General features: G+C 35.2%; 1 protein-coding gene across 15 annotated transcripts in view; it reads right to left on the reverse strand.

Annotated features, from left to right (window-relative positions):
* Positions 1 to 550: 550 nt before the first annotated feature.
* Positions 551 to 24,933, reverse strand: part of KERA (keratocan) — a 39,171-nt gene continuing 14,788 nt past the window's right edge. For 4 of the 15 annotated variants that reach the window (XM_081060738.1, XM_081060741.1, XM_081060732.1 and 1 more), the window contains 5 exons: positions 20,088 to 20,175; positions 19,001 to 19,055; positions 10,520 to 10,570; positions 8,268 to 9,161; positions 1,172 to 4,089 (listed from right to left, as the gene is read on the reverse strand). In XM_081060738.1, coding sequence (XP_080916864.1) covers positions 3,917 to 4,089; positions 8,268 to 9,153 — 1,059 coding nt within the window. In that variant the 5' untranslated portion in view covers positions 9,154 to 9,161; positions 10,520 to 10,570; positions 19,001 to 19,055; positions 20,088 to 20,175 and the 3' untranslated portion in view covers positions 1,172 to 3,916. Of the gene's footprint in view, positions 4,090 to 8,267; positions 9,162 to 10,519; positions 10,571 to 10,779; positions 10,853 to 13,949; positions 14,177 to 19,000; positions 19,056 to 20,087; positions 20,176 to 24,933 lie in introns of those variants that run through there. The other 11 variants (XM_081060736.1, XM_081060742.1, XM_081060729.1 and 8 more) reach the window with 5 other exon arrangements.

A 24,933-nucleotide genomic window follows, 5' to 3' on the forward strand; every position in this document is an offset into this window, starting at 1 on the left:
ATAAACTTTACACTCCTGCTGGCCAATGCGTGGTTCTTAGAACACTAAATTTTAAGTATCTTTATAGATCCATCCATCTATATATTAACACACACACATATTTACATTCAATTATTTTGTGGTTTGAGGAAGGGGGTTTGACACCAATTTTATCAAAAATGTCACCTAGAGATTTTCTTCCACCATGCCAATTCTTTGGTCTATTTTATTATTATGTTTTTAGTTTCAAAGAGAATTTAGTGAAATCAAATAAATCTGTTATAGGGCTTTTACCACCAAAAGATCACCTTTCAAAAAATTTACATTATGATTTGCTAATAAATTGTTCATTATCATTCTTTGATTTCTGCTCCTTTTTTCTTGCCTATGAATTAAATTTATGATATTTACATGAAGCAATTATGGATAATACTGTTTTGCTTTGTTTTTTGTTTTCATTAGGGTCGCGAAATGAGAGACTAGGATGGGAATTTAAGATCCTATAACTTCAAAAATAGCAGAGCTTCTCTTTTAGTTATTTTTCTTGATTTTTTTATTTTTGAATTTTTTTGTAATAGTCACAACCTATACAACATTAGGGGAAAACACAGCATATTACTTGTAAATTTTAGAGACTTTATATTAACTATGTGCATACATTTTTAAAAACTTACTGATAGAAACTCCTTGTATTTCTCATAGCTTTATTTGTCAATAACGATAATTATTCCTTGCCTTTTAGTCTATCTCCACCCCTACCTCAGTCTTACCTCAAGAGATTATGAATATTTAAATGTGGAATTCTTCCAAAGTTATTGGAAGTATTAACAGAATCTAGAAAATTTCACCTACACTGTTTACATAAATCTATCCAGAGCTCTCCTTTTAACACTATTTCTTATTCAACAACTTACACAAAGCCTCTTATTGAATGAATCAAAATAATTTCAAACGAATCACATCTAAAAACAATCTCATGATCTTCTAAACATGTTTTTCTTAGAAAATGTACCGGCATCTATTCAATTATGCAAACAAAAACCTTAATACCCTGGTTGCCCTCACTCTTTTTATCCAATCAACCACCAAATCCTGACAATTTTGCCTCTTAATTCTCTATTTGTCCACTACTATTTCTACCTCTACCATCAGTTCCCTTTTACTCCACACTACCTTAGTTTTTTTTTTTTTTATATGTCATGTAAGACTAAAATCCTAACTCATCTTCTCACCTCTAGTCTTGATTCCCTTCAAACGTTTCTACCCACTGCGCCAATAAGAAACGTTGTGTATATGCATATATATGGTATATATCTAGTATACAGGTATATAAATATCTGTATTTAAATAGATATAGGTATATCACATACATACATACATAATACTACTACTACTACTACTACAACGACGATGAAGTGCTTATTTACCATGTGTCAGGCACTGTTCAAGACACTTAACATATTCTAACTCATTCAATTCTCACCATAAGGAAGGTGGTATTGCTTAGTCCTATTTGGTAAATGAGGAGAGACTGAGGCACAGAGAATTTAAAGATTCCGCCTAGGACCACAGAACAGTGAAGTTGGATTGTGAACTCAGCAATTTTACTTCAGGACTAATGTCCTTTAGCACTACAAGACATTACCTCTCAATGACCACGATCCCTTCTGACCTAAAACAACTTCAGTTACTTTCAAATCGTCCCTAATGGCTGCAGAGTCTTTAAACCTTACCTGTAATAGTCTTCCCTCCTATTGTTTGTTATGAAATACTTGTCATCCTTATGTGTTTCTCCTAATCTTCATTTCTTTAGGGAATCTTTCTGTCAAATCACTATTAGTAATTCCTTTGTACCATACAGCTCTTTGTTAATGGCACTTATCACAGATTCGCATCCACTATAGTATATTATAAACTGTGTGCACTATTAAATCCCCTGTGTGTGATATGTATGCTCAAAATGTATTTTCTGATATCAAAAAAAAAAAAAAAGCTGGAAGGAAGGGAGGAAGCAAAGGAGGGAGGCAGGAATCAAGGAAGATAATTCTTAGAGTTGGAGAAGGTCTAAGAGGACATTTCACAACTTTTCTTCCTGATCAGAAGTCCCTTTTATATTATTTCCCAGAATCATCACTCATTCTCTGAACAGATCCAGAGGTGGGTAATTCTACCTCAAGAAAAGTTGCTTTCATTGCTGAGTGAATCTTAACTATTACAAAGTTCTTTCTTAGCTAGAACTAAAATATGGCTCATAATTTGTTTCCCCATATGTTATACTCTTCATTTTGGAGCTTCCTGGAATATGTTTTATCTACTTTTCACATGGCAAGTTTTCAAATATTTAAGGTTAACACGTTTCTCTCAACACATTCCTTTCCCTGGCCTAAAGATATCTGATTAGTTGCATTTTTATGACATAATTATATATGACATAGTTTTATTTATGTGCTTTGAAGTCTTTTAAAAATTATTTTTTTTCTTAATGTTAATTAATTTAATTTCTTGCCTTCATCCAGGATTTTTTTTTTTAAATGTTCAAAGTATGTTAGTTGGTTCTTTTCTTCCACCCCAAGTAAGTTTTGGTATGAAAATAAGTAGGAAATACTGTACATTATGTTTTCTTCTTGGGAATTCACATTACAGAATAACATGTTAAGTTTCTAAGAAGCCTTGGAGTAAAGTAATATGTTAGGTTTTCTTTCATCTGTTGTTTCAGATGAAAATATATATGATCCTTTTCTAGGGACATATATAAAATTTTATAGAATTTTTCAAAATACTGTGTAAAAATATATAAAGCATGCATTAATCTCGATGGAATATTTATTGTTTATAGCATATGTCTTACAAAATCAGAAATCTAAAGTAAACTATACTTTGTTACTTAACAAAATTCTGGAATATTTTTTAACTCATGTGAAATAGGTGTTATTACGAGTATGTCAGGTAATTAAAATGTGAGTTTTTTCTTATGTTTACTGTAACAAAAGGAAAAAACTAAAGTGAGAAAATATATTTGCATATATTCATGCTAGAGAAATGGAAATAATTTTAGTATAACACTTTCAATTAAAATACACTCTTATTAAAACTTGTGAGTAATGCCCCTGAAATAAATATTTTACTTTTGTTTTGTTAAAAAGCATTCACTCTTTTTATTTAAAAATATCCGAAAAAACACTGACAAATATATGTTGAACACTGCAATTCAAGTTGATTTCAAATGTTAAAACACTTAAGATTCTATCAGAAGTGTGTTATAATAAATGTAAAACTTAGGACTTTAATTGCTGAAATACATTGCACTATATCTAAGAACAGCAGCTATAGAAAATAGTAGGAAACTAAAAATGGCTGTTGCCCTGTTATTTGGTATTAAATGACTAAAGTTCTCTTGTTGTGAAGTATTTGATGCATTTAATACCCATTCGTGGGGGAAATACTAAACTTACACCTACAGAAGCTACTTAGCTGTTTATCTGAATTTAATTATTTCTTTATAATTATGATAAAGAAATATCTCATTTTTAAATTTTCTTCAGATATTCCTACCTCTTGTTAGGTTGCTGTATTTATACGGTAAATATAGTATCTGCAGAAGCTATTTTGAACATATGCAAACAAACATGTCTGTTCTAGGGCATAACAATGCAATTGCGTTATTTGGTATTTATAAACTGTGAAAGAGACAAAAAATAACTATCTTTGAGTTGATAAACTATCTTCACTCTGTGTCTGTTTTATTTTTTAAAAGTAGGTTGTTTTATATATCATTGATGAAAGCATCTTTGAATAGAAAAAAACTAGCTGCACAAGTAAAAAGGGTTACCAAGAGGAATTGGGAATATGACTTTTGTCTTAAACCTATGAATGGTATCCGAATTTCATACCAGAGATATTAGCTTATTAAACCAATTTTGGATTGTTGAAGATGTGTTTAAATAATGACAGTCTGAAGGAGTCTGAAGCAGGTCATTAAATCCATTGGGATTGGTAGTTTGATTTCATTTCCATCCAGACGGAGGTAGCTCAGATGAGGTCCATAACTGAAGGAATCTTGGTCTGCAGGCAGTGTAGAAGGGGTAGGACATATTACAGAGACGTTCACATCTGGGGAGACAAAGATAGCATGAATGAATGCATTAGAACACAAGAAATCAGGGAAAGAAAGACCAAGAAACTATTACAACAGTCTATGGAGGGCCAGTCTTATGATCTATGAAAGTGGCAGAGATGCAAATAATTCTTGTGTTAAGTTGAGGGTTGTGCATACCCATTTGATGAGAGTAATCCTGGACAAAACAGGTAACATATGTATAATCATCTCACTCCATATTCTGCTATACTTAGTACAGAGCGCCAGAAAGGACACATTGTTCAAAGTTGTGATGAAAAACAAGGTGAGATAAGGTATGCTTAGCTTACTGTAGCATGAGACAGGTAAGATTTAGGGGCATTAGAGATGGAGACAACGGTTCAGAGCTGGTACTGAAAGAATAGGTAGACGCATGGGTGGAAAGTCAGTTGATTAGAGGAAATGCTTGAAAATTACCTTAAAATGCACAATTTCCAACTCATAGTGTATAATGACAAGTTTTTTAAAAAGTACAATTAACGTAAGAGTACATAGGTAATACTTACAGAAAACTACCTTGAGTCTTCATACATAAATGTGTGTAATTGGAAGGGAAATTTGCCAAGAGTTGAATTACAAAGAATTCAAGCCAGAAAATATTCCATCAGCCTTTTCAGATGGTTAGGATTGTGCCCCTGCCTTGGAGAGCCCTTGGCATCAGGGATTATATTGAGATTCAGGAGCATTCTGGAGAGCAGGCCTCTTAAACTAGCAAAATTCAGAGAAGTGTGTGTAATAATTGATCTTAATGAATCTGTATATTGCCTTTAAATCTCATTTTGGAACTATTTCAAGCAAGAGATCTCCCTTAGAAGATGAGACTCACCTAACTTGGGCAATGGCTCTCTTTGTGTCCTGTTGGCACATACAGATATATAATGTGTTGAAGGATTTTATGCTTACAGTGAGGTTGCATTGCTATGATCTTAGGCCATTTTGTGAATTGAACTAGCTAAAAATAATGACTCATGTTTGTATAACAGTTTTGTGTTTATAAAGTTATTTTTTCTCACATACATTACCACCTTATCATCATCACACAGCTTTTATCAGGCAATATTATTATTCTCTCCACCTAGGTATTGTGGGACTGGCGGTTCAGACGGTAATACACACAAGGTATTTCTGCAAGTGAGGGCAAAGCTGGATCCCAGCCTGGTCCTTTTTCTTCTGAACAATCTCTCAAGTAGGCAAGCGTCCTTTGCCTACTGGATAGATTGTGTCCCTTTTATGTGCTACCCCCTTTTCGCCCTCGTGCCCCATAATCAAAGCATGTGTGGATAAATGGAACATAAAATTAAATGTGTATTCTAAATTTAGTTATATTTACATAAATTAATTATGGTGTTTTTGAGAGGTAACTTAGAAGTAACTTATTTGAATAGACAACATTTTGCCAAATTTAAAATCTCTTAAGGTGTTCAGAAGAAATAAATAAGTGTTGCCATACTTTTGCATAAGAAAAGTTTACTGCCTTGTAAATTCTGAGAACTCTTCAGATAAAAGGTGTATTTCTTGGAAACCACTTTATTAACAATTAGAGTAGATTATGTGGCCAGAAGAACTAAGTACTTTAACAGTTATTACAACTCAGTATGATATAATGGTAAGCCAATAATTCTAACCAGAGAATTACTTATTTTAAATGTATTTTCTTGGAACATAGAAATGACCATGTTTGATATCTACATAAAGAAACAAATAAATAAATTTCTTTTTGTTGATGTTGTTGGTGTTAAAATTATTCTTACTTGTATTGATAGAAAATTTTCTAAAGTTTTTTATTCTCAGAATTGAAGAAAAATGTGCTGTAATTATACTCTATGAGTGGGGAAAAAAAATACTTAAAATGAGAAGTCCTAGGCTCAGGCCCTGGCTATTATGCTGACTCTTTGTTCTTGGCAAATATCCTCCCCAGTTGAGCGTCAGTTTCTCTTTCTTCAGAAATTCCTAATAATAGCAAACGAGGCTCTTTTGAGGAGAATTTGTGGTTCTCAAACTGTGGTCCGTGGGCCAGCAGTATCAATACTCTATCTGGGAACTAAATGGTTAGGCTCCACCTCAGACCTGCTGAGTCAGACACAGCCCTCGAGGTGACTTTGAAGCGTGCTAAGCTATGAGAACAGTTGAAAAATAGAAACATATGAGAACACGCTTTGGGAAAACTCTTTAAAACGTGAGTGAAGAAGTACAGAGTCCTATTCTTCTTTGTGTACTTTTGTATAATGAGGTAAGTGCCCTTCGTATGCGCTTACCTGTGTGTTTAATTTTTGCAATGTCACTCCTAGATACCCTCATTCTCAAATTCTCAGGGAAATCCCTAATTCATAAACAGGGACCCATACAGAATCGCTTGAAATTAATTTCCCACATCGAATATTTGTGTGGCTTTTGTTGTCAGATAAGGAATGCACCTGCAGAAGTACAGAATTTTTGTTAGGAAAAAAACTGCGTATATTCAGGTCAATAGTCTGTTGTACTACTGTGTTTCCCTCAAATAAGACCTAGCTGGACACTCAGATCTAATGTGTTTTTTGGAGCAAAAATTAATATAAGACCCAGTATTGTTATGTTATGTTATGTTATGTTATGTTATGTTATGTTATGTTATGTTATGTATGTTATGTTATGTTATATAAAACCCGGTCTTACAGTAAAATAAGACTGGGTCTTTATTAATTTTTGCTTCAAAAGACACATTAGAGCTGATTGTCCGGCTAGGTCTTATTTTTGGAGAAACACAGTATTTGGTTCAGTGGAACAGATTCAGCTGTTAACATTTCTTTTCCACTGTGGTCCCTGGGCCAGCAGTATCTTTTGCTTTTGACTGCAGGAGTCAATAACCTGTCTCATCACCATGGAAAAATAGCTGCTATGGCAGCAACCTGCTTATTACTTCCTGGATTTTGTGCTCAGAATGCTTTAGGAAAACCAAGCAAGTCTTGAATAACTGAGCGGCGCCCAGTAGAAAATTGCCTCTTTTTTATAAATGGGATATTTATGTGATTACATGCTTAAAGAAAATTTTTGTGAATAATAATGAGGAAGCACAAACTTCTGACAATTGTCTGTGTTCTTTTCCTACAAACCACATGACTGATCCTTACTTTAGGCATGCATTTTCTAAGGCTGTTCCAGAGAAGTCTCCTCAAGGTTACCTTCCTCAAGGGCTTGTGCTGGGGTTGAAGATGGCTGGATAGGTGCCAGCTGCTCCCGATACCCCGGCAGCTACACCAAGGCATTGCCTGTTTCTACACCAAAGTCAGCCTGATCTCAAGGAAAACTGTGAAGGTGCCAAATACGCCTTTAAAGTCTTCAGCCTCTCCTTTCTACAACTACGTCTTCCCTTAGTGGCTCTCTGCCTCCAAGGCACTTTGCACTCTTCTCCCTCTCCCTTATAAAAAGCTATTTTCAGGGAAGAAGAAGGTATTTATTCTACCTTGTTGATTATCATTCGTCTTGACTTGCCAACCTCCAGAGGCATTGGTTTCCATTTAAGTTGAGCAAAGCCTGACAGTACCCAATGCATGGTCCCCAGAGCAACATTCTCAGCATCACCTGAGAACTGGTTAGAAATGAGAAGTCTCTGGTCTCACCTGGTCCTCCTCAGTCAGAAACTCTGAGGTGGGGCCACCAGTCAGTGCACACTTAAGTTTGAGAAATCCTCTCATCTAAAGCAGAGACTCTAATTAGGGTGTTTTCAGGCAGCAGTTGTGCTGTAGATTTTAGGCCATACATGTATTCCTGATGCCTTCTAAATTATATGTCTTCTGTTACTATTCATGAGGTTGTTTGTGCTTGGAACACTTTCTGAAAGAAATCTACTCAGTGAGGCAGAAATACTGAAATCTCCTCGGAGTTAAAGACCAGTCAGTATGTTTCTCCAATAGATAGAGAATAGCCCTCTGTGGATCACTAAAGTCCACTTTTCAATCTGCAGTTTGAAGGTTGGACCTTCTTGGTTCATTGAGACTGTCTGTAAATGGATAAAACATAATACTGAAAATTGGAAACACACTTTAAAAAAATCTAAGGGCACATTCATTGGGGGGGGGTGGGGAACCCAACAGAATTGTTATTCTTAAAGAAGATAGAGAATTCATTTAATGACCATGACCATTTCAGTCCAAGAGACACCCTGATGGTTACTTACTTTTAATTTTGTTATGATCAAGGTGAAGGTGCTGCAGATGAGCACTGATCCGGGGTACCTTTGTGAGTTGATTGTGAGACAGTTGAAGATCTAGAATTGATGATACATCAAAACCACTTGCAGGGAGACCTGCATCTGATAATTTGTTGTGGTTTAGTCTCAGGAAGGCCACTTTAGGAATTACATTAAAATAATTCTCTGGTATTCCTTCAATGGAATTATTGTCTAAAAACAGTTGCATTGTATTGGCTGGTAATCTTGGTGGCATATTCCTGAGGGCGTTCTTGGCCATATTTAACTGCATGAGGTTCTTAAGTCCTTTAAAGGTGTCTCTTTGAAAGGCATTGTCTAATAGTTTATTGTGCTGCAGGTCAAGAAGGGTCAGGTTCTCCAGATTGCTGAAGGTTCCTTGAGGAATTCTGGACACCTTGTTTCTCGCTAATTGTAACTGTTCTAAACTTCTTGGCAATGGAGAAGGTACCTCCTCTAGCTCATTATCTTCCAGAAATAAGAAAAGCAGTTTCTTTAGTTGGCTCAGGGCTCCTTTTTCAATTCCATAGTTAGTTATTTTGTTCTTGTTTAGATTGATCCATCTCAGCTGGGTAGCATTCTCGAATGGCTTCTCAGGAATGGTTTCTATCAGGTTGTTTTCCAGATAAAGATACCAGATCCTTGAAGGAATAGCAGGGATTTCTTTGAGACCTCGATTTTCACAGTATAAAGCAGTAGGGAAGCTGGGGGGACAGAAACATTCCCGGGGACAATCGAAGTCTTGGTCATTCCAGTCCTCTGGATCATGTACCTCATAGACCTGTCTCACAGTTCGGGTCCATACAGAATCTGTTACGAATACCATCCAGATGATGAAACAGACTGTGGCTGCCATTATAGTACCTGCCATTATAGAATAAGGGACACAACTATTAGATATTGAGGCTCTTGATATTTAAAGAAGTGTATGCACCAAAAGGATCAATAAACATTGCTTCTTGGAGGGAAAGGTAAACACACACCATCATTGTGTACACAGATATCAGTTAATACCTATCTATTTAGTAGACACTCTGTGCAAAACATTTTGCAAACACTGAAACTGACTCAACAACTTGTAGCTTTCTGGTTTTAACCCAATCACAATGAAAACTGAGAAATGGAAAGCAAATTTTAGGATCTCTAAGTGCTTTTCCATTTCAAGCTACTTAATGCAAGGGAGTTAACTGAAACCCGGATTGAATACAAGAGTACAAAAAAATGACCTTTAAATAATTCAAAAGTCTGTGTTGTTCCTAAGAAGTAGGCATATGCTTTTACTTTTATTCCAAAATGAGCAGAACATCTGGATGAGATTTCCCAGGCTCTTTGGCCCTTGAACCAAAGAAAGTGATCAAAGAATGTTTTAGCAGTTTGTTGTGAGGAAGATTTAAAAATCTGAAGAAAAGTGTGTGATTAATCTCTTACTCTGTTGCTCAACTTCTCAGGTAAGTTTTGTTCGGGGGTCCGGGGAGAGACTTCTAATATTATAAGTACAGAATCAAGTTGTTCAGCCAAAGAATATGGATTCCAAATTCTGTCTATATACATAGCAAATAGGTAAATAATGTATCAACTATAGCATTACTATGGTTAATAAGAAACAAAACAAAACAAAGAACATGTGTAGGCTGGAGCTAGAGCTCCATATTTCCAGTATGGCTGCTAGCAAATGATAGGTTAACACTTACTGATAGATGGTACATCTGAAAAACATAAACACTTCCCATTGAATATCAACAAGATTATTGGTACCACGAAATTATTTTAACAGGAAAAAATACATCCACACATGCATATATATATATATATATATATATATATATATATATATATGTACACATATATTTAAATATATATACATATACAACAGTAACAGTCAACCAATATACATTTAGTTCAACCACTTGGTAATAAGGACTGAATAAATTTTACTGATTCCTTTGGAAAAGATGACATCAACATCATTTATGAAATGCTGATGCCTCAATTTTGTTACTAAATTGAGGGAAATGACAAGTGCAGAGCTGCTTGCGCAAGCTGTCAAATTTCTTACAATTGCAGAATGCTACTCTGGTCATCTTCCAACAAAGACACATTAAAATATTTTTTTTTCCAGAATAGAAATTTGTTTTAGTTATTGCAGCTGTAACCCTGCCTCTGATGAATCAGAACTTCAGATTCTTAACTTTAAGAGCTTTAAAAAGTACAAAATATTTTACCTTACTGTCCAGGAATATACCGTTGAGTCCTGTGTCTGGATCTGAAGTTTGCTAACAATCAGTTAAAAAAGAAAAAAAAAAAAAAAAACGAAAAGAAATAAAGAAAGAATAACCAACAAAACTTTGACTAAAGCAATTTGTTTTTATTTTATGCTGTCAAACCTCCTATGAAAAAAAATAAAACCTACGCTGACCAGTCACCACGTACACCTTTTGATCTATTGTTTCCACTTTTGACAGGGCTTCAGAAGCCCGCTTACCTCAGTTTTCTTGGACCTTCTTCTTCCCTTTCTATTGGTCACTGCTCATCCACAGTAATGGATTGACCCAAGCTCCGCTGTCGTGTTTTTATGAATCCTCCCAAATATACATGCATCATGAGCTCCAACTTTAACCCCTCCAACAACCACAGCACCTCGTTACCTAGGCAGCCCAGCACAGGAAATTCTGACTTTAATCTCAAGAACCTATAACAACAATTCAGGGCAATTTTTACTCTGAATTCACATTTCCAAAGATTTTGTAATGTACTGATATCTAGACCTGATCTATCAGCAGTTTGGTTTCAAGTGTAACAAAAAGATTTTAAAGCATGTTTTGTGTGTGTGTGTGTTTTTTTTTTCTAGAAGATCTTTAAAAAAAAAAGAATACAAAGAAATAAGGGCCAATGTCCTCTGTTTATATGGAACATTTTTTTCTCATATAAAACAGATTCTAAAATTCTTTTTAGATATATTGTGTTTGATTAAGGGAAAAAGAGATAGAAAAATATACCAGGGGTGCCAAAACTTATACTCATCTTTTGACTTATATTCATCTTTTGCTATGAGTATATATTATTACAATTTTAATAGTTGTTTTTCTTTCTTATAATGTGTATACTTTTTTTTGGTACTCTCTGTATTTGAAACATTTTTAAGAGAAATCTGAAAAGCCATACCTGATGTTGGCACTGAATGTGCTGTTAGGCTGTTTTATATAAATAATTTTTGCCTCTCTATTTCCTACTGTTAGTTTTATTCCAAATAATTTTTTAAATAAATTTTTTTCACTATCACAGATATTTTGCATTTAGTCCATTACAGGACATTCTGTCTCACTGCTAATGTTTTTTTTTTCTTTAACATATAAGCCCAAGATAATGTCTTATAGTTCTTATGTTTGTGGAAAAAATTGTTATGCCTTTTGATGAAAGACACCAATAACAAAACTCATTTTTCAGAGGTTATTTATTGTATTGCTTGCAATTATTTTGCTTTTCATAATCTATCTTGATCAGAAAGCTTAATTTATATGACTCATTCAAACTGTTCATATAAGTATTATCAGAGATACAGCACAGGGAAGAGGAGAGAGCATTGGATTCAAAGGAACATTTCTGAACTATCTGCCTCCTCTCTCTTAACCATTGGCAGGTCAATTAGAGCTCAGTTTGTCATCTGTTAAATAGTAATGGACTACCTCACAAACTAAAGGTGGCTCTAGTTTGTCCTACATGATTATGGAAATATAAGCCTTTTTTTATTTAATATGAGCCCTATATTCTCAACTGGGAAATGCATTCAAGTTTAAGAGCTTTTATAGACTGAGATCTGATTGATACATGATCTCTTCACAGCTTTACAGGTACACTCATATCTTATTTTAAGAAAAAGAAAACAAATGTCATTTGCTTTCTCACAATGACTTTCTCTATCTACTGCACTTTTTCTTTTCTCTTTCTTCTTTTTCTAAACCCTCAGGATATAAGCAACAGGTAATCTTCAAACCTGCACAGTCCACCTGTAGCTACTCTCTTATTTCTTAATTTTCTCCTTTAGGGAAACTTCTTTCAGTTATTTCTTAATTTTATTACACAAATGCTGTTACATGTTCATTGTAAGGAAATTAAAGTAGTATACTGGTTGCCTTCAATCTTAATTTCCTGTTCACCATTCCATCCGTGGTCTACCTATCAAAATATGGCTTCTCATCATCCCTTCACTGCCTAAAATTGCTCTGACAAAAATCAGCAATAATCTTTTTGCTTATTAACCTATTGAAGTCTATCTGTATTTAGCTTACTTGATTTGTGACTTTTGAGAATGCTGACCCTCCCGTTTAATTAAATGTTTGTCTTAGTTTCTCTCATGTCATTCTTAGTTTTCCCCTTTTCTTTTGACCTCTCTCTGTCTATATACTGAAGTTCTCTGTTTCCTCTAACATTTTTTTAAAGTGTATCTAGCATTTAGAGCTGTTTAAGATTCTACCCTGCGTTCTGTGCCCTTTTTGTTGTATACATATTTCATGTGCTATTCCATGGTTTTAACTATTCCCTCTATTTTGATGACTACTGTGTATCTCTGTCCAGCCAGACTCTGGAAGAAGGTCTGCCCTCCATTGTGTGTATATACTTGCTTTCTAGAAATCTCCTGTTGTATGTCATATATATGTGTGTGTGTGTGTGTGTGTGTGTGTGTGTGTGTATACACATATACATATATATATTTATATTATATGTATGTAATATATAATGCAATTCACTATCTCTTTATTTCTAACTGCTCTTGTCATTCTGTATTTTTGAGTGACACTATTGTCTTACTCAGTCTTTTAATCCAGAAATCTGGAAATAATTCTTAACTCTTCCCTCTTATTTTATGAGCATATGATAGCAATTACATTTTAAGGATTCTGGGAGACATGATATAAATAAAAATGACCATCTACAATGCTTGCCAGCTTTGGTATCATTATTTCCAGACTAAAACCAGGATGTTTCCACTGTTAGAATATACTCTATTTATTTTTCCTATAACGATCTAATCTACCTTCCTTTGATTACTGATTCCTGAAGAATGAAGACTTAAACTCTTCATTGGAACTGCTCTAGTGGAAGTTCAATAAATTAAATTAAGATGATGGTGAGAATGTCTGAGTTGTGCTTTTAAGAATTAATGCAAGACTTTGCTCAGTCTTATCTGACTCTACTAAGAGGGAGAAAGGAGGCCTAAATGTGGTTTTGGCATTAGCTCTCCAAAGACACATTGATATTTTAGAAGTCCATGGAACTTTAGACACAGTAGACAGTCAATAAATATTTACTGTATGAGTAAATTTACAAATAAATACATGAGGCATAAATATCACTTTAATAGCCATAAGTTTTTTGAGCAGCATAACTGTGTAAATAGAAACATAGTAGAGAGTCTTAGAAATATGGTGAAACAACAACAACATGTGAATTAAAGTTTCTTTTAGGCAACTTATTAGTTGTCTGAGCTTGCACAGGTTATTTGTAAGCATCACGAGCCTAATTCTATCCATGATGCACCTGCCCCGACTTTTAGGAGGGGTTGTTTGAAAATCAAATGAGATAAAGAAGGTGAACATGTTCAGAAACGTAGGAAAATTTCATAGTGAAAAAAGTTAAAGCTCAAAGAGTACTTACATATCATCTCTTCAAACTCTCTTTTTCCGTGTAAGAAAAATGAGGCCCAGAAATTTCTTTCAGCAGAGAATGTGATGTCAGCACTTGGCCTACCTGAGAATAGTTGTTCTAGAAACTTGGGATGGGGTTAAGTTGTTAAGTTGTGTTATTATTGTTGTTTTAAACCGTTTTCCTCCTTTTAACACTTCATATTGTTTCCTCTTTGCTTATCTTGCTTCTACTTCCTCCTATTAACATAGGAAGGATATTTTGGTAAATTGTCTTAAGACTGAGGAATTTATCTGGGGACATTGCTGAAGATCATTGACATTTTAAAAGAGAAGGCAATGCATGAGGGTGTAAAACACAGAAAATTCTAGTATGATTTCAAACTTGGGGGAATGTGTGTCTGACACATCGATTTTAGCAATGGTTGGACTAGTTAGGTGCTCCCAGGAGCTTTGTTTGTGTATAATTACCTGGACTTCCGCTAGGAGAAAACATTTTCTCTTAATGCATCAATTTCATCTTTGATTTCTGAACTTTTACAACAATATGCCTTGAGATCGTGTATATCTATCACACACTGGGTATTGAAGGAGTCCTTTCAATCCAAAATTCATGCCTATATAGTCTATCAATACGTTTTCTATTTTCTCTTTTTGTAAGTCTTTAGATAGTGCACCTCGTGGTTCGATTGTCTAATTATCTTATCTCCTCTACTTCCCTTCTCAAAAATATTTTATGCTTTCTAACAGAGTCCCTTAATTATATCTTCTGACCTTTAAAATTTCTATATCATGTATTTACTTTGGGAACTTGTTATCCGGTTGCTCCTTTTCTACAGCATTCTTTTGTTTCAAGTCATTACTATCTTCCCTTATCTCATTCAAAAATCAAAAAGCCCAACTCTTTATAGATGGGCTCAATAAACACATTTTTTTAAACATGTGAGTTCACACACACACATACACACATATGTATGTATATGAGTGTATATGTGTGCCATGCGGGGCGGCCTGCGGGGCCTCCTGTCCCGCTCCCCACACAAGAACTCAGGATAAGGTGAGGCCAAAAAGGAACACCCACGGAGCCCTAGGTAGGGGAGTCACACCACTATATTCTCGCTGGCGACTGGGTTGGAGATACAGGAAGCAGGAGCCACACTATTCGCAACCCTCACTGCGTCGCTTGCTGGCTCAGTCACCATCTTCTTGCTAGCCCCCATTTTTTCTGCTAGCGTAGCCACGGCAGTTATATTAGTGGCCAATGGCTCACTGGTTACAACTGATGGCCAACTAGCCACAGCTGATGGCCATCCAATCACAGATGATGGCCATTTACTACTTGAGCCAGCACCTTTCTATGTGAGGCCGAGAGCCTGGAAACTGCACTCCTGGCTCTCCTGTCCCCACAATGTGTGTGTGTGTGTGTGTGTGTTGGGTATCTATTGACAAAAAAAAGTCAATGCTTACTCTCTGTACTTTTAATAACTATATTTTTATTAAGACTGCTAACGTTAGTTTTTTTCTGCTATTGTGAATAAACAGCAAATAATCTTCTATTTATAGTTTAGCCTTTGTATCTGAAATCATTCTGAAGCTACTCTGATTCCTAAATTGACCCAAAACTAATAAGTTCTGTCACCTCTAAGTTATTCATGTTTTTATTAGACTTTGATATTTGTGACTATCTCTGGTGTCAGTTGTCCAAGACAATACGAGAAGACTTTCATTACCTAATCAAAAAATAAAAATAATTCTGTGATTCTTGGGTGAGCTCTGTTACTAAACTACCCAGAACCACTCTGCTCTCCAGTAATTTTCTTCCAGTTTTTCCAGCCCTTTTCATTTCTACCAAGTTAGCCTTAGCACCACTGTCTTTCCGAAGATAGTAAGATGACAGGAGGTGAGCAGCTTGAAAGCCAATTAGCTTAAAGCTCATTTCCAAAGCACTTCAGAAGAAGTCTCTTGCAAGGCAACGTTTGATTGAAATGTTGAGAACATACTACTATTAGGTTGGTGCAAAAGTAATTGCGGTTTTTGCCTTTATGGTTAACCTTTTAACGCAATTACTTTTGCACCAACCTAATACTAGACTCATGATGTCGCCAGTAATCTGAGGATATTCACTGAATTGTATATGTATTCTTGTTATCCTGATCTTCTTATCAAACTGCCCTTCCAGGCCATTCCAGATTGGAGTTATACTCCAATATACTGCAGCAGTCCACTCCCAACTGGTTCCTGCATGTCCTATAACATCGATTATATCTTGATTGCATTTATACTTTTCTCAGTCAGCTGGTCATAGGGAAAGCTCCCTTGCGGTAATATGTGTGACTGAAGGGAGGGACATCATGGGCCACAGGACTAGGACCTATTGGGTCTCATTCCCATTTATATTGTGTACTTGCTGAGTCAGCACTGCTGGGCAATTCAAATTAGGCTAGACAGATCAGACAATACTGAGTTTACAGGCAGTGAATGTCACATCGTTGTGTAGCTTCCCTTTCTGTCTAGTTTCTCAAAAGGATAGTAAGCATTTATTCTATACAGCATGTCCTTGCTTTGGAAAGCTAGGGGATGAATTCTCTTACCACACACTGCATATAGCGACCTGATCTGCCTCACGTTGTTTCAACATCATTTAATCTGGTGAGTGATAAGCAGTGGATCACTGTGATCTCAAGTATCTGAAGAGTTTTTTCTTGTCATGGGACAAACTCAAGTCTTACAGCTTCTCAGCACCAGACTCACGTGTAGTAATATGTAGCCTCCAAAATTCAAAGAAACTCTCTTTGTTCTTATTGGTTTTACACATATGTACATCACAAATGTATAATATTTGTGATATCATTGCAAAGTGCTTATTTAAGACAAGATATCCTTTCTTCCACTCTGGTAGTTCTAGGTCCATGATTGGGCTAAAGTTTAAAAATTCAATGAAGGGCAGATATTCTGCATCATATGTCACAATGGTTCATCCAAGGCTTTAATGAGCAGTTCTGGAGGGCGTTTGACTTTACAAATCAAACAACTCCATGAAGGACTTTACATCTCTTTCATTCTCAGAAATTTAATTTTCAATTGGCTATTAAGTTCTTTTTGGATCAGCCCATTTTGACTTTATGCTGATCCTTATACCTATTAGTGGGAAATATATCTATTTTACTCATTGGTAACTAAATGACACTACTTAATCTTTTCCACTCCAGATTTGTCCTTCCTCATTGAAATCAGGGAATCAGTTTTTATTGCTGGGGTTTCCACCAGCAACCGACAAGCATTGCTACTTTTTTGTTTGTTTGTTTGTTTGTTTTTTAAAGATACTCCTATCCCCAATATATTTCTCAATGCTTGATGAAGGTGGATGGGTGGTTATACATGATAAATCCACTATAGAATTCAATTTTGTGAATTTTTTTATTTCCTGCCTTTATAATATATTATAAGGGATCAATTTCATTTAATGTAAGCGTCTGCTGAGGTCCATTTTGTGATGTGTTCCAGCAAACAATCAGACAGACTCCCAGTTGCTTAAATTAATTTAATGAATCCAGAATTGCAGGGAGTACACTCAAAAAACCAAATTCAGCCTGATCTAATAGTATCATTATATCTCCTTGGCTGAGTAGCCTCGGAATCTATCTTTCAGAATATTTAGTCCATATGAGTTTGGTCTTTCTGGTAGTTCGAGTATATTTTCATCCCTAGATTTTACTTTTTAATTGATATCATATTGCTACCTCTTGTTGTAGGTTGGGACTCACTGAAGATTAAGGGGAATGGGCATGAAAAGAATGAAGTTCCTCTTCAAGTAAATGCTTGAGTTGAGGGAGTAGCATCTTCACAAAAGCAGGAATTGCTTTACAAGTTAAGTAAAGTGGGGCTCTCTTGGCAAGCACAGGAGGTTCAGTGGGGTTGGAGATCATAGGCACATCCCACTAATCCGTGGAGTCCCTATTCCAGTTCCTGGGGCCCTCTGTTTCCAGATCAGGTCTCTAACATTTTCTGAAGAGACTAGATGGCAAGATGAATAATGCATTCATTCTCATTCAGAACATTAAAAAAAAAAAACCTCTCTCATCCTGCAATGGAAAGAAATGAGACCTTCACCTCTTAAAAATCCTTTTATAAACCGCCTATATTTCAAGCCCTAAACTCAAGTGGAGGATTTAGGAATGTGAGCTTTCTGTGCTCTCATTTCCAGCTGTTCCATGGGCCTTTAGCTGCAGCCACCCTGCCCTTCAATCCTGTTTCATGCCCTTCATATTATACTTCCAGTGACAATAGCTATATGGTCCCTCAAAGCCTTACCCTCAGGAGATGTGTCACACCAGGTAACTGAAGATGACGTGTTCCATTTTTGTGGGTCACTGTCTTCCAGACTCCCATTCCTGTATACTTTTGAGGTTTTGGTTGCCTTATGTAATACCTAAGCTGTGCAGATAACCACTCTTGCATTTCCCCACATTTCCCAACAATCTGATATTATTAACAGATTTCTGGTATCAATATCTTTGTTAGGCTCCTAGGCTACAAACACTAGATAGCAATACTGGGTGTTTTAACCAAACAAAAGTGTTTCTTTGAAGGTGATCAGTGGAATTACATAAATGAGAGGAGGCTTGAAGACTGGACTTGGAAAACAAGCAGAAAAAAAAAAAAAAGGAGACTCTTAGAAAATAGGTAGAAATAATCTGGCCAAGCTGTCCCTGCCATTACAGCAGCATATCACGGAAACCAGAGGGTCCCACTGACAGCCTTCCCTGGGGACCATTGATGAATTCTAAACCACCAACAGGCATTTTCTTGGCTAAAACTGCCATAGGCTCCACCGGGTTTTGTGAGGGTAAGGGGAGAAGAGATATTTAAGAGCTACTGAGCCTCACTAAGATTACATCAAGGACAGTTCTCTACATACAGGAAAAGAATTGGGAGTTGGGGTAGATGAAAAAGTGACTGTCTTTTACCCAGGGACATACAATTTCTTGTCTAAAACATTAAACTCGATTTTGTCAGTTTTTCCTTCTCCACAGGAGTTTTTTCCATGATTTTTCTTTTGCTTACCCCAGAACCAGGCCTCGACTCCACTCTGCATCCACACTTGAGGCTGTAGCCTTACCTAGTAGATCAGATATACACAGCATATCAGATATACACAGCATATCTTCACACCTAGCCTTGCTTCTGTTTCCTCTACCAGAAATCATCTTATAACATGCACTCAAGTAAAACACTCTTCCTCCATAAAATCTTTCCGTAGTTCCTATCCCCAACCTACAGAAATAAATATATGTTCCTATTAGAAACTACTGTACCCAATATAGACTCAAATAATTCCAACTAAAACACTCTGTGGTTGTTTCTACATCTGTCTTCTAGGCTGGGAGCTCCTTGATGGCAGGCAATTATTTTTCCGGTTTTTAATTTTTTTTGATTGACCGATATTGTGCTGGCATGTCATAGGTGCTTAATAGGTGCTTATGTGATAAGGAAGAGGGATTAAATTCTGTCAATAGCTCTCATAGCCCTTTTAGTCAACCATTAATTCCCTAACAAAACAATATTAAGCTACCTCTCTTCGTGAATTTTAAGCCACTAATTCTTAACTCTTTTCTCCATTGTGACAATTGGTTACAAAAAAAAATATTTAATACCATAATAGCTATCATACGTATCCTTTATTTTAATAGAACTGTTCAGTTCCACTGATTATAACTACTCTCTGGAATCCAATATTTAATATTGGAATATTGGATATTCCATATGGATAGCTATTTTTCCTTTTATCCTCCTCTTATTTTGCTAAATCCTTCTACTTCTTAAAACTTTTAGGGGAAAAAATAAGCCATGATTAGGGATTTTTTGCACTTTCCTCAAAAATTAAAATATATTAGAGCAAAATAGTTTTAAATGAAAGCACTGCTGTAGTAGTTTCATTATTGGAGGGTAAAATTATTTTGTTTATTAAAAGGACAGCTAAAGATACTATGTAATTATACGCTTAACACCGACATCAGCTCTGTGTATAATTGCAGTGGCATCTGGACAACGGTGAGGCAGGGCTCCAGAGTCAGGAACCTGACTGGCTGTGATTTTGGATGATTCCTCTAATCTTCTTCATTAGTAAAACAGAAGTAATGATGGCACTTACCTGATTGGTTGTTTTGAAGATCAGGTATAATTCAATATGCAACACATGTAGAACAAAGGCAATCTTCTAAGCTTAGTTTTTAATATCACTAATATCAAAAGAAATAGAAGTGTCAGAATGCTAGAAGGAAAAGCTGGTTCATGAAATGTCCCTCAAATATGTCTTAGTGAAATCAGAAAACTGGCATTCTGGTTGTTTATTTAGCTAGACATCAAGTGCATATACTTGTGTTAATTGTCCATAAAAGCCTCTATCATATTTTATTGATATTTTACAATTTTATCATTTATCTTTCTTATATCTCTCATCATGTAGGATTCTTTTAATGTAATTAATGAATACCTTTTTATTTGTATCTGTTCCTGTAAAATTCTATTTTTTTGTATGAATGCATTTTTAATTTATATAAATGTTATTGGGTATATATCACTGTCCCTTTTCTTTCAACCAGCAATTTATTTTCATGATTGAACCTTGCAATGTGTATATTTTGTCCCCTACTTCTAATTGAGAATCCAACTTTTTCTTTAGGAGATATTCTTTGAAAAAACAGCTAGGATGTTGTATAACAATGTTCTTTCCATTTCTCTTGTTGGAATAGTCATTCATATTCCTGGCTAGAGACCACATCCATATTTTCCATATTCATAATTTTGAATAAGAAGCTATTTTTTCCTCTGTTAAAAGGACACCGTTTCTAATTGAGGGATTAAGAAAGAAGTTATCTAAGAAAGTATAAAGAAAGAATTTTTGGTGCCTTTGTGTGGTCACAATAGCTAAAGTTTTCAAGAAGTGTAACACAAACACACTTTTCTTGTGTGTGATTCTTGAATAAAACCAAATAAAATATGTTTATTATTCTATGTTTATTGCCAGTGTATAGTAATGGAGATTCCAGAAATCACTGGCATTTCATTTATTGAATTTGAAGAAATAAACTGCACTGAAGGTAATGCAATTAACCTTTCTCCACTCTCTAGCTACTAAATTAAGGAAGCAGAAGTAAAATGATTGCAAATGTTTTGGGAAAGCCTCAGTCTGAGGTCTTTTGTTCTTTATCCAGTTTTTTTTTTTAAAGATACTTTCTAGTGGTACAAAGGAAAAGTTATCGACATTTTTTGCATTAAAAAATATCATCATTAACTTTTATGTTTTAGGATTAAAATTGTTTTCACAATTTTGTATATAGTGTAATTTAGTTTTTCTTCCTGGTACAAATACAAATGAAGTAAACTTAAATGAACAAAAGAAAAAAAAATAGAAAAAAAACCTATGTGATTCAGAGTCAGGAAAAAAAGAAACAAACTTAATTTACTTAAATTTTAGTAGCAATTAACTATCAATGTTTAATGCTTTAGAAAGTTCAAGGAGAATTACTATTTTGAAATAGTCATTATTTTTGGTAACTTACTTTGCTTATAATTAATTTAGAATTCGATGGCAATAAATGTTGGCCTCATAAACTGCTATTACTGAAGAAAAACAATGCGAAGGACTTGAGTAGAAAGCAATATTAGGAAAGTTTTTGATTATGTGGCCATCGGAGCACGTTTTTAAGCAGAGCAATGTCCCAATATTTCAATTCCAAATCAGTATCATCTCAAGTTAACAATCATTTACAAATAAGCATGATATAGCTCCCTAAGTATTATTAAAGACACTAGACAGTGCTACAGAAGAGTGTACCTCAGAGTTCAAAATAGCTCCGGTGTCAGACCACTTCCTTGTCCATTTGCCAGTCACCCAAAGACTAATTTATTATTAAAAAACCCACTCAATATTGCTGTCCCATAAGTAATGTTTAAGGCTATTATGACATATTAAATAATTATAAGCATAGTACACAATATGTGTTAGGGTATTACAGGAGTTTAGAATGCATCGTCCCTGAAATAATTCTTACATTTTGTAACTGAAATGTTACACAATCAAAACTTTTCCCTAAATCCAAATTTAATAGTTGTGTTTTCTCACATTTTACTTTTATACTATGAAGATCTGATGGAATGATATCTACCACATCATTTTAACTAAGTCTAACGATACTGAAAATCTTATTTGTAGACTGCTTAACATTTCAGTCTCTCTCTCTCTCTCTCTCTCTCTCTCTCACTCTCTCTCTCTCTCTTTCTCTCTCTCGTTGCTATATATAAAGATGGGTTTGCCTCAAAACCAGAAGGGAAAGACCAATATCAAATTACAGTTTCATAAAAGCTTACAGTTTCCAGTTGTGCCTGGGGAAACATGATCAGCTGGGCCACATGAGACGGTATCAAATGACTGTCTGAAGCCCTTTGAAATAATCTTAGCACACTGAAATCAAACTCAACACCTTCACAAAAGGACTGATAGACATTGGGTTTTCAAAATATCTTTTTTCCTTGCCTCTCCAAACTATGAAATAGTTGTTTTTTCTTTAACATTTAGCTGAAATTTTCAAGTGAGCTCAAGCATTTTGTTTATAAAGAGAACTGTATCCAAAATAGCATATTAGTATTTTCACCTTAGTATATTTTCTCTTATAGTCAAAGTTATTCTTACATCTGCTTGAAATTTGACTAAAGAGAATTGTTGGAGAAAAAAATGCAAGAGGAAAATTGAACGAGCATACACATTTTATAGAAAAGAATTCTTGTAAACTAAAGCAAAGCTATTGGAACTTAAAGTGACTTGGCCAGGAGTACTTGCCACAAAGCATTTTTCCCACCTCTGGTAGAGAATTGCAGATTTTATTTGAAATATTAGAAATCTAAAAAAAGCTGGCTACATATTCCACTATACATTTCACAAATTTCTCCCCAAGCCAAACAACTTAATTCCAAATATTTTCAGCTGAAGGACAATAAATATTTTCTCTGTTAATTCATTTCCAACTGCTGAAAAAGCCTTCAACTTCAACCTGCTGTAGTTATAAGCTGACAACTCACTCCCTACACTCATTTCTAGGATTTTAGCTCAAATCCATAAACTTTATGAACGAATATGTGAATTCTTTGGCTTCTTAAGTCCTTTAGTGGCCAACTGATTGCATTGCTATTAACATACTTACTCTATGACGGTTAGGGAAGGTGCCCCAAAGTAATTTTAATTATACATCTTACTCTTCTAAGTTCTTAGAAGAATTATGATTTAAATTCAGATTTCAAAAATAATATACTTTATAAATAATCCCAAAATATTTCATTTTAAAATGAAAAATTCCTTTTGGATCTTTTAATACATTTTCAATTCCCTTACCTAAGGGAGGCTTAACATTTAAAATCATCCAGGGAGTTTGTTAAAATTTCATGTTCTGAAGCCCTGATTTCAGAGATTCTGACTTAGTAGGTTTGAGATGGAGTTCAGGAATCTTCATTTTTACTATGGCTCTGGAATGATGCTGATTCAGATTATCCAAGCATAACGCTTTAGGCAAGTTTTCTTTACATTTTTTTTTTTTTATTAAACTATGATTCTGATTTCAACCACTATCTTTTCCCTTGTGCTTATTGGGAGTGCACAGCTGCAGCAGACATATTGAAAGCTGGCATTTCTAAAAACTATATTATGATCTAACGTTCAGGAGTTATTTAAATTTAAAGTGGAGAGAAGAGCATAGAATTTCACTCTGTCACCTCGGAAATATAGCCTTGTTGTCCCTTAGAACTTTCCTGAGCCTATGAGAAGGGAGAGAAAAATCAAGAAACCTTGAATTTACATTCTGCCAATTGGCTGCTATGCCATGGTGGGGACTGTAACCAAAAACCTGCATCATTTTCTTTCCATTTTCACCAGATGGAATCTATCGTAACAATTCATTTTAAAAGCCCTCTGGACTGGGTGGGGAGTGCTGTAGACAAACTGTCAGCTCCAGTGTTGACAGGATATCTATTTCTAGGCCTTGTATCTATCTCTTTAGAACTTACAGACATCATTGCACAAAGTATAGACTTCACTGTTAATTCATTTTGCTCATTCCTTTGTTATCACAAGCTTATTCCCTAGGCATAGAAAAAGAAACTTTACTCTTTTCCCAACTGGTGCAGTACACCAGATGCTTTGACACATTAGCAGACTTCAATTGAAGGTGGGGAGCCACGTCGTGTCCCCCAAGTCCAGCATACTTCTTGGCAAAATGTTAGCCTCCATACTTGTTCGACTAAATGGAGATAAACTCCTCTCCGTAGAACTCATATTCTAAATGGGTGACTAAAGGATGTGTAAATAAGCTTAACACAAGATGCAAAAGGGCATGTGACAGTAGTAAATGTCATAGAGGTCAGATGAATTAAAGAAAGGAAGAAAGAAAGAAACGGAGAGGGAGAGAGGGAATGAGGGAAGAAAAAAGATTAGGGAAAAGGGGGTGATTCGATCTCATGACAGAAGACAATCATGACGTTACTGAAAAAGTGGTATTTAAATCCCTCCTGATGCATTTGGATATGGGCGTCAGAAAAGAAAGTATGATATATGAAGAGTAGTAAGTGATCAGGCTGAGTCTAAAAGAGGCGTTGTTAGAATTATTGTTGATGAGCCCCTCACCAGATATTGTATTCGGTTAATCAGTATTTAGCCAAATAGAAGTTCCCTAGTATATGAAATAAGGGTTGGAGGGAGTTAGAGAGTATTATACAAAACAGGTTGCATTGAGCACTTGGGGGATTTGTTATAAAAAACAAACTCCTCTTTCTCCTTTAACATTTTGGGCTAGGTGATGATAAGGACTCAAATTTCTTGGCTGTGGTAAGTTTTTACATGAGATGATGCTCGATGTTAATCTTTGTCAATAATTCCAATTTTGTTTAAAAATCTGCAATCTTTATAATACCCAACAATAATTAGAGCTACATCACGTTTTACAACTTCA

This window comes from Rhinolophus hipposideros (assembly GCF_964194185.1).
Source record: "Rhinolophus hipposideros genome assembly, chromosome: 9".
NCBI classification, from domain to species: domain Eukaryota; kingdom Metazoa; phylum Chordata; class Mammalia; order Chiroptera; family Rhinolophidae; genus Rhinolophus; species Rhinolophus hipposideros.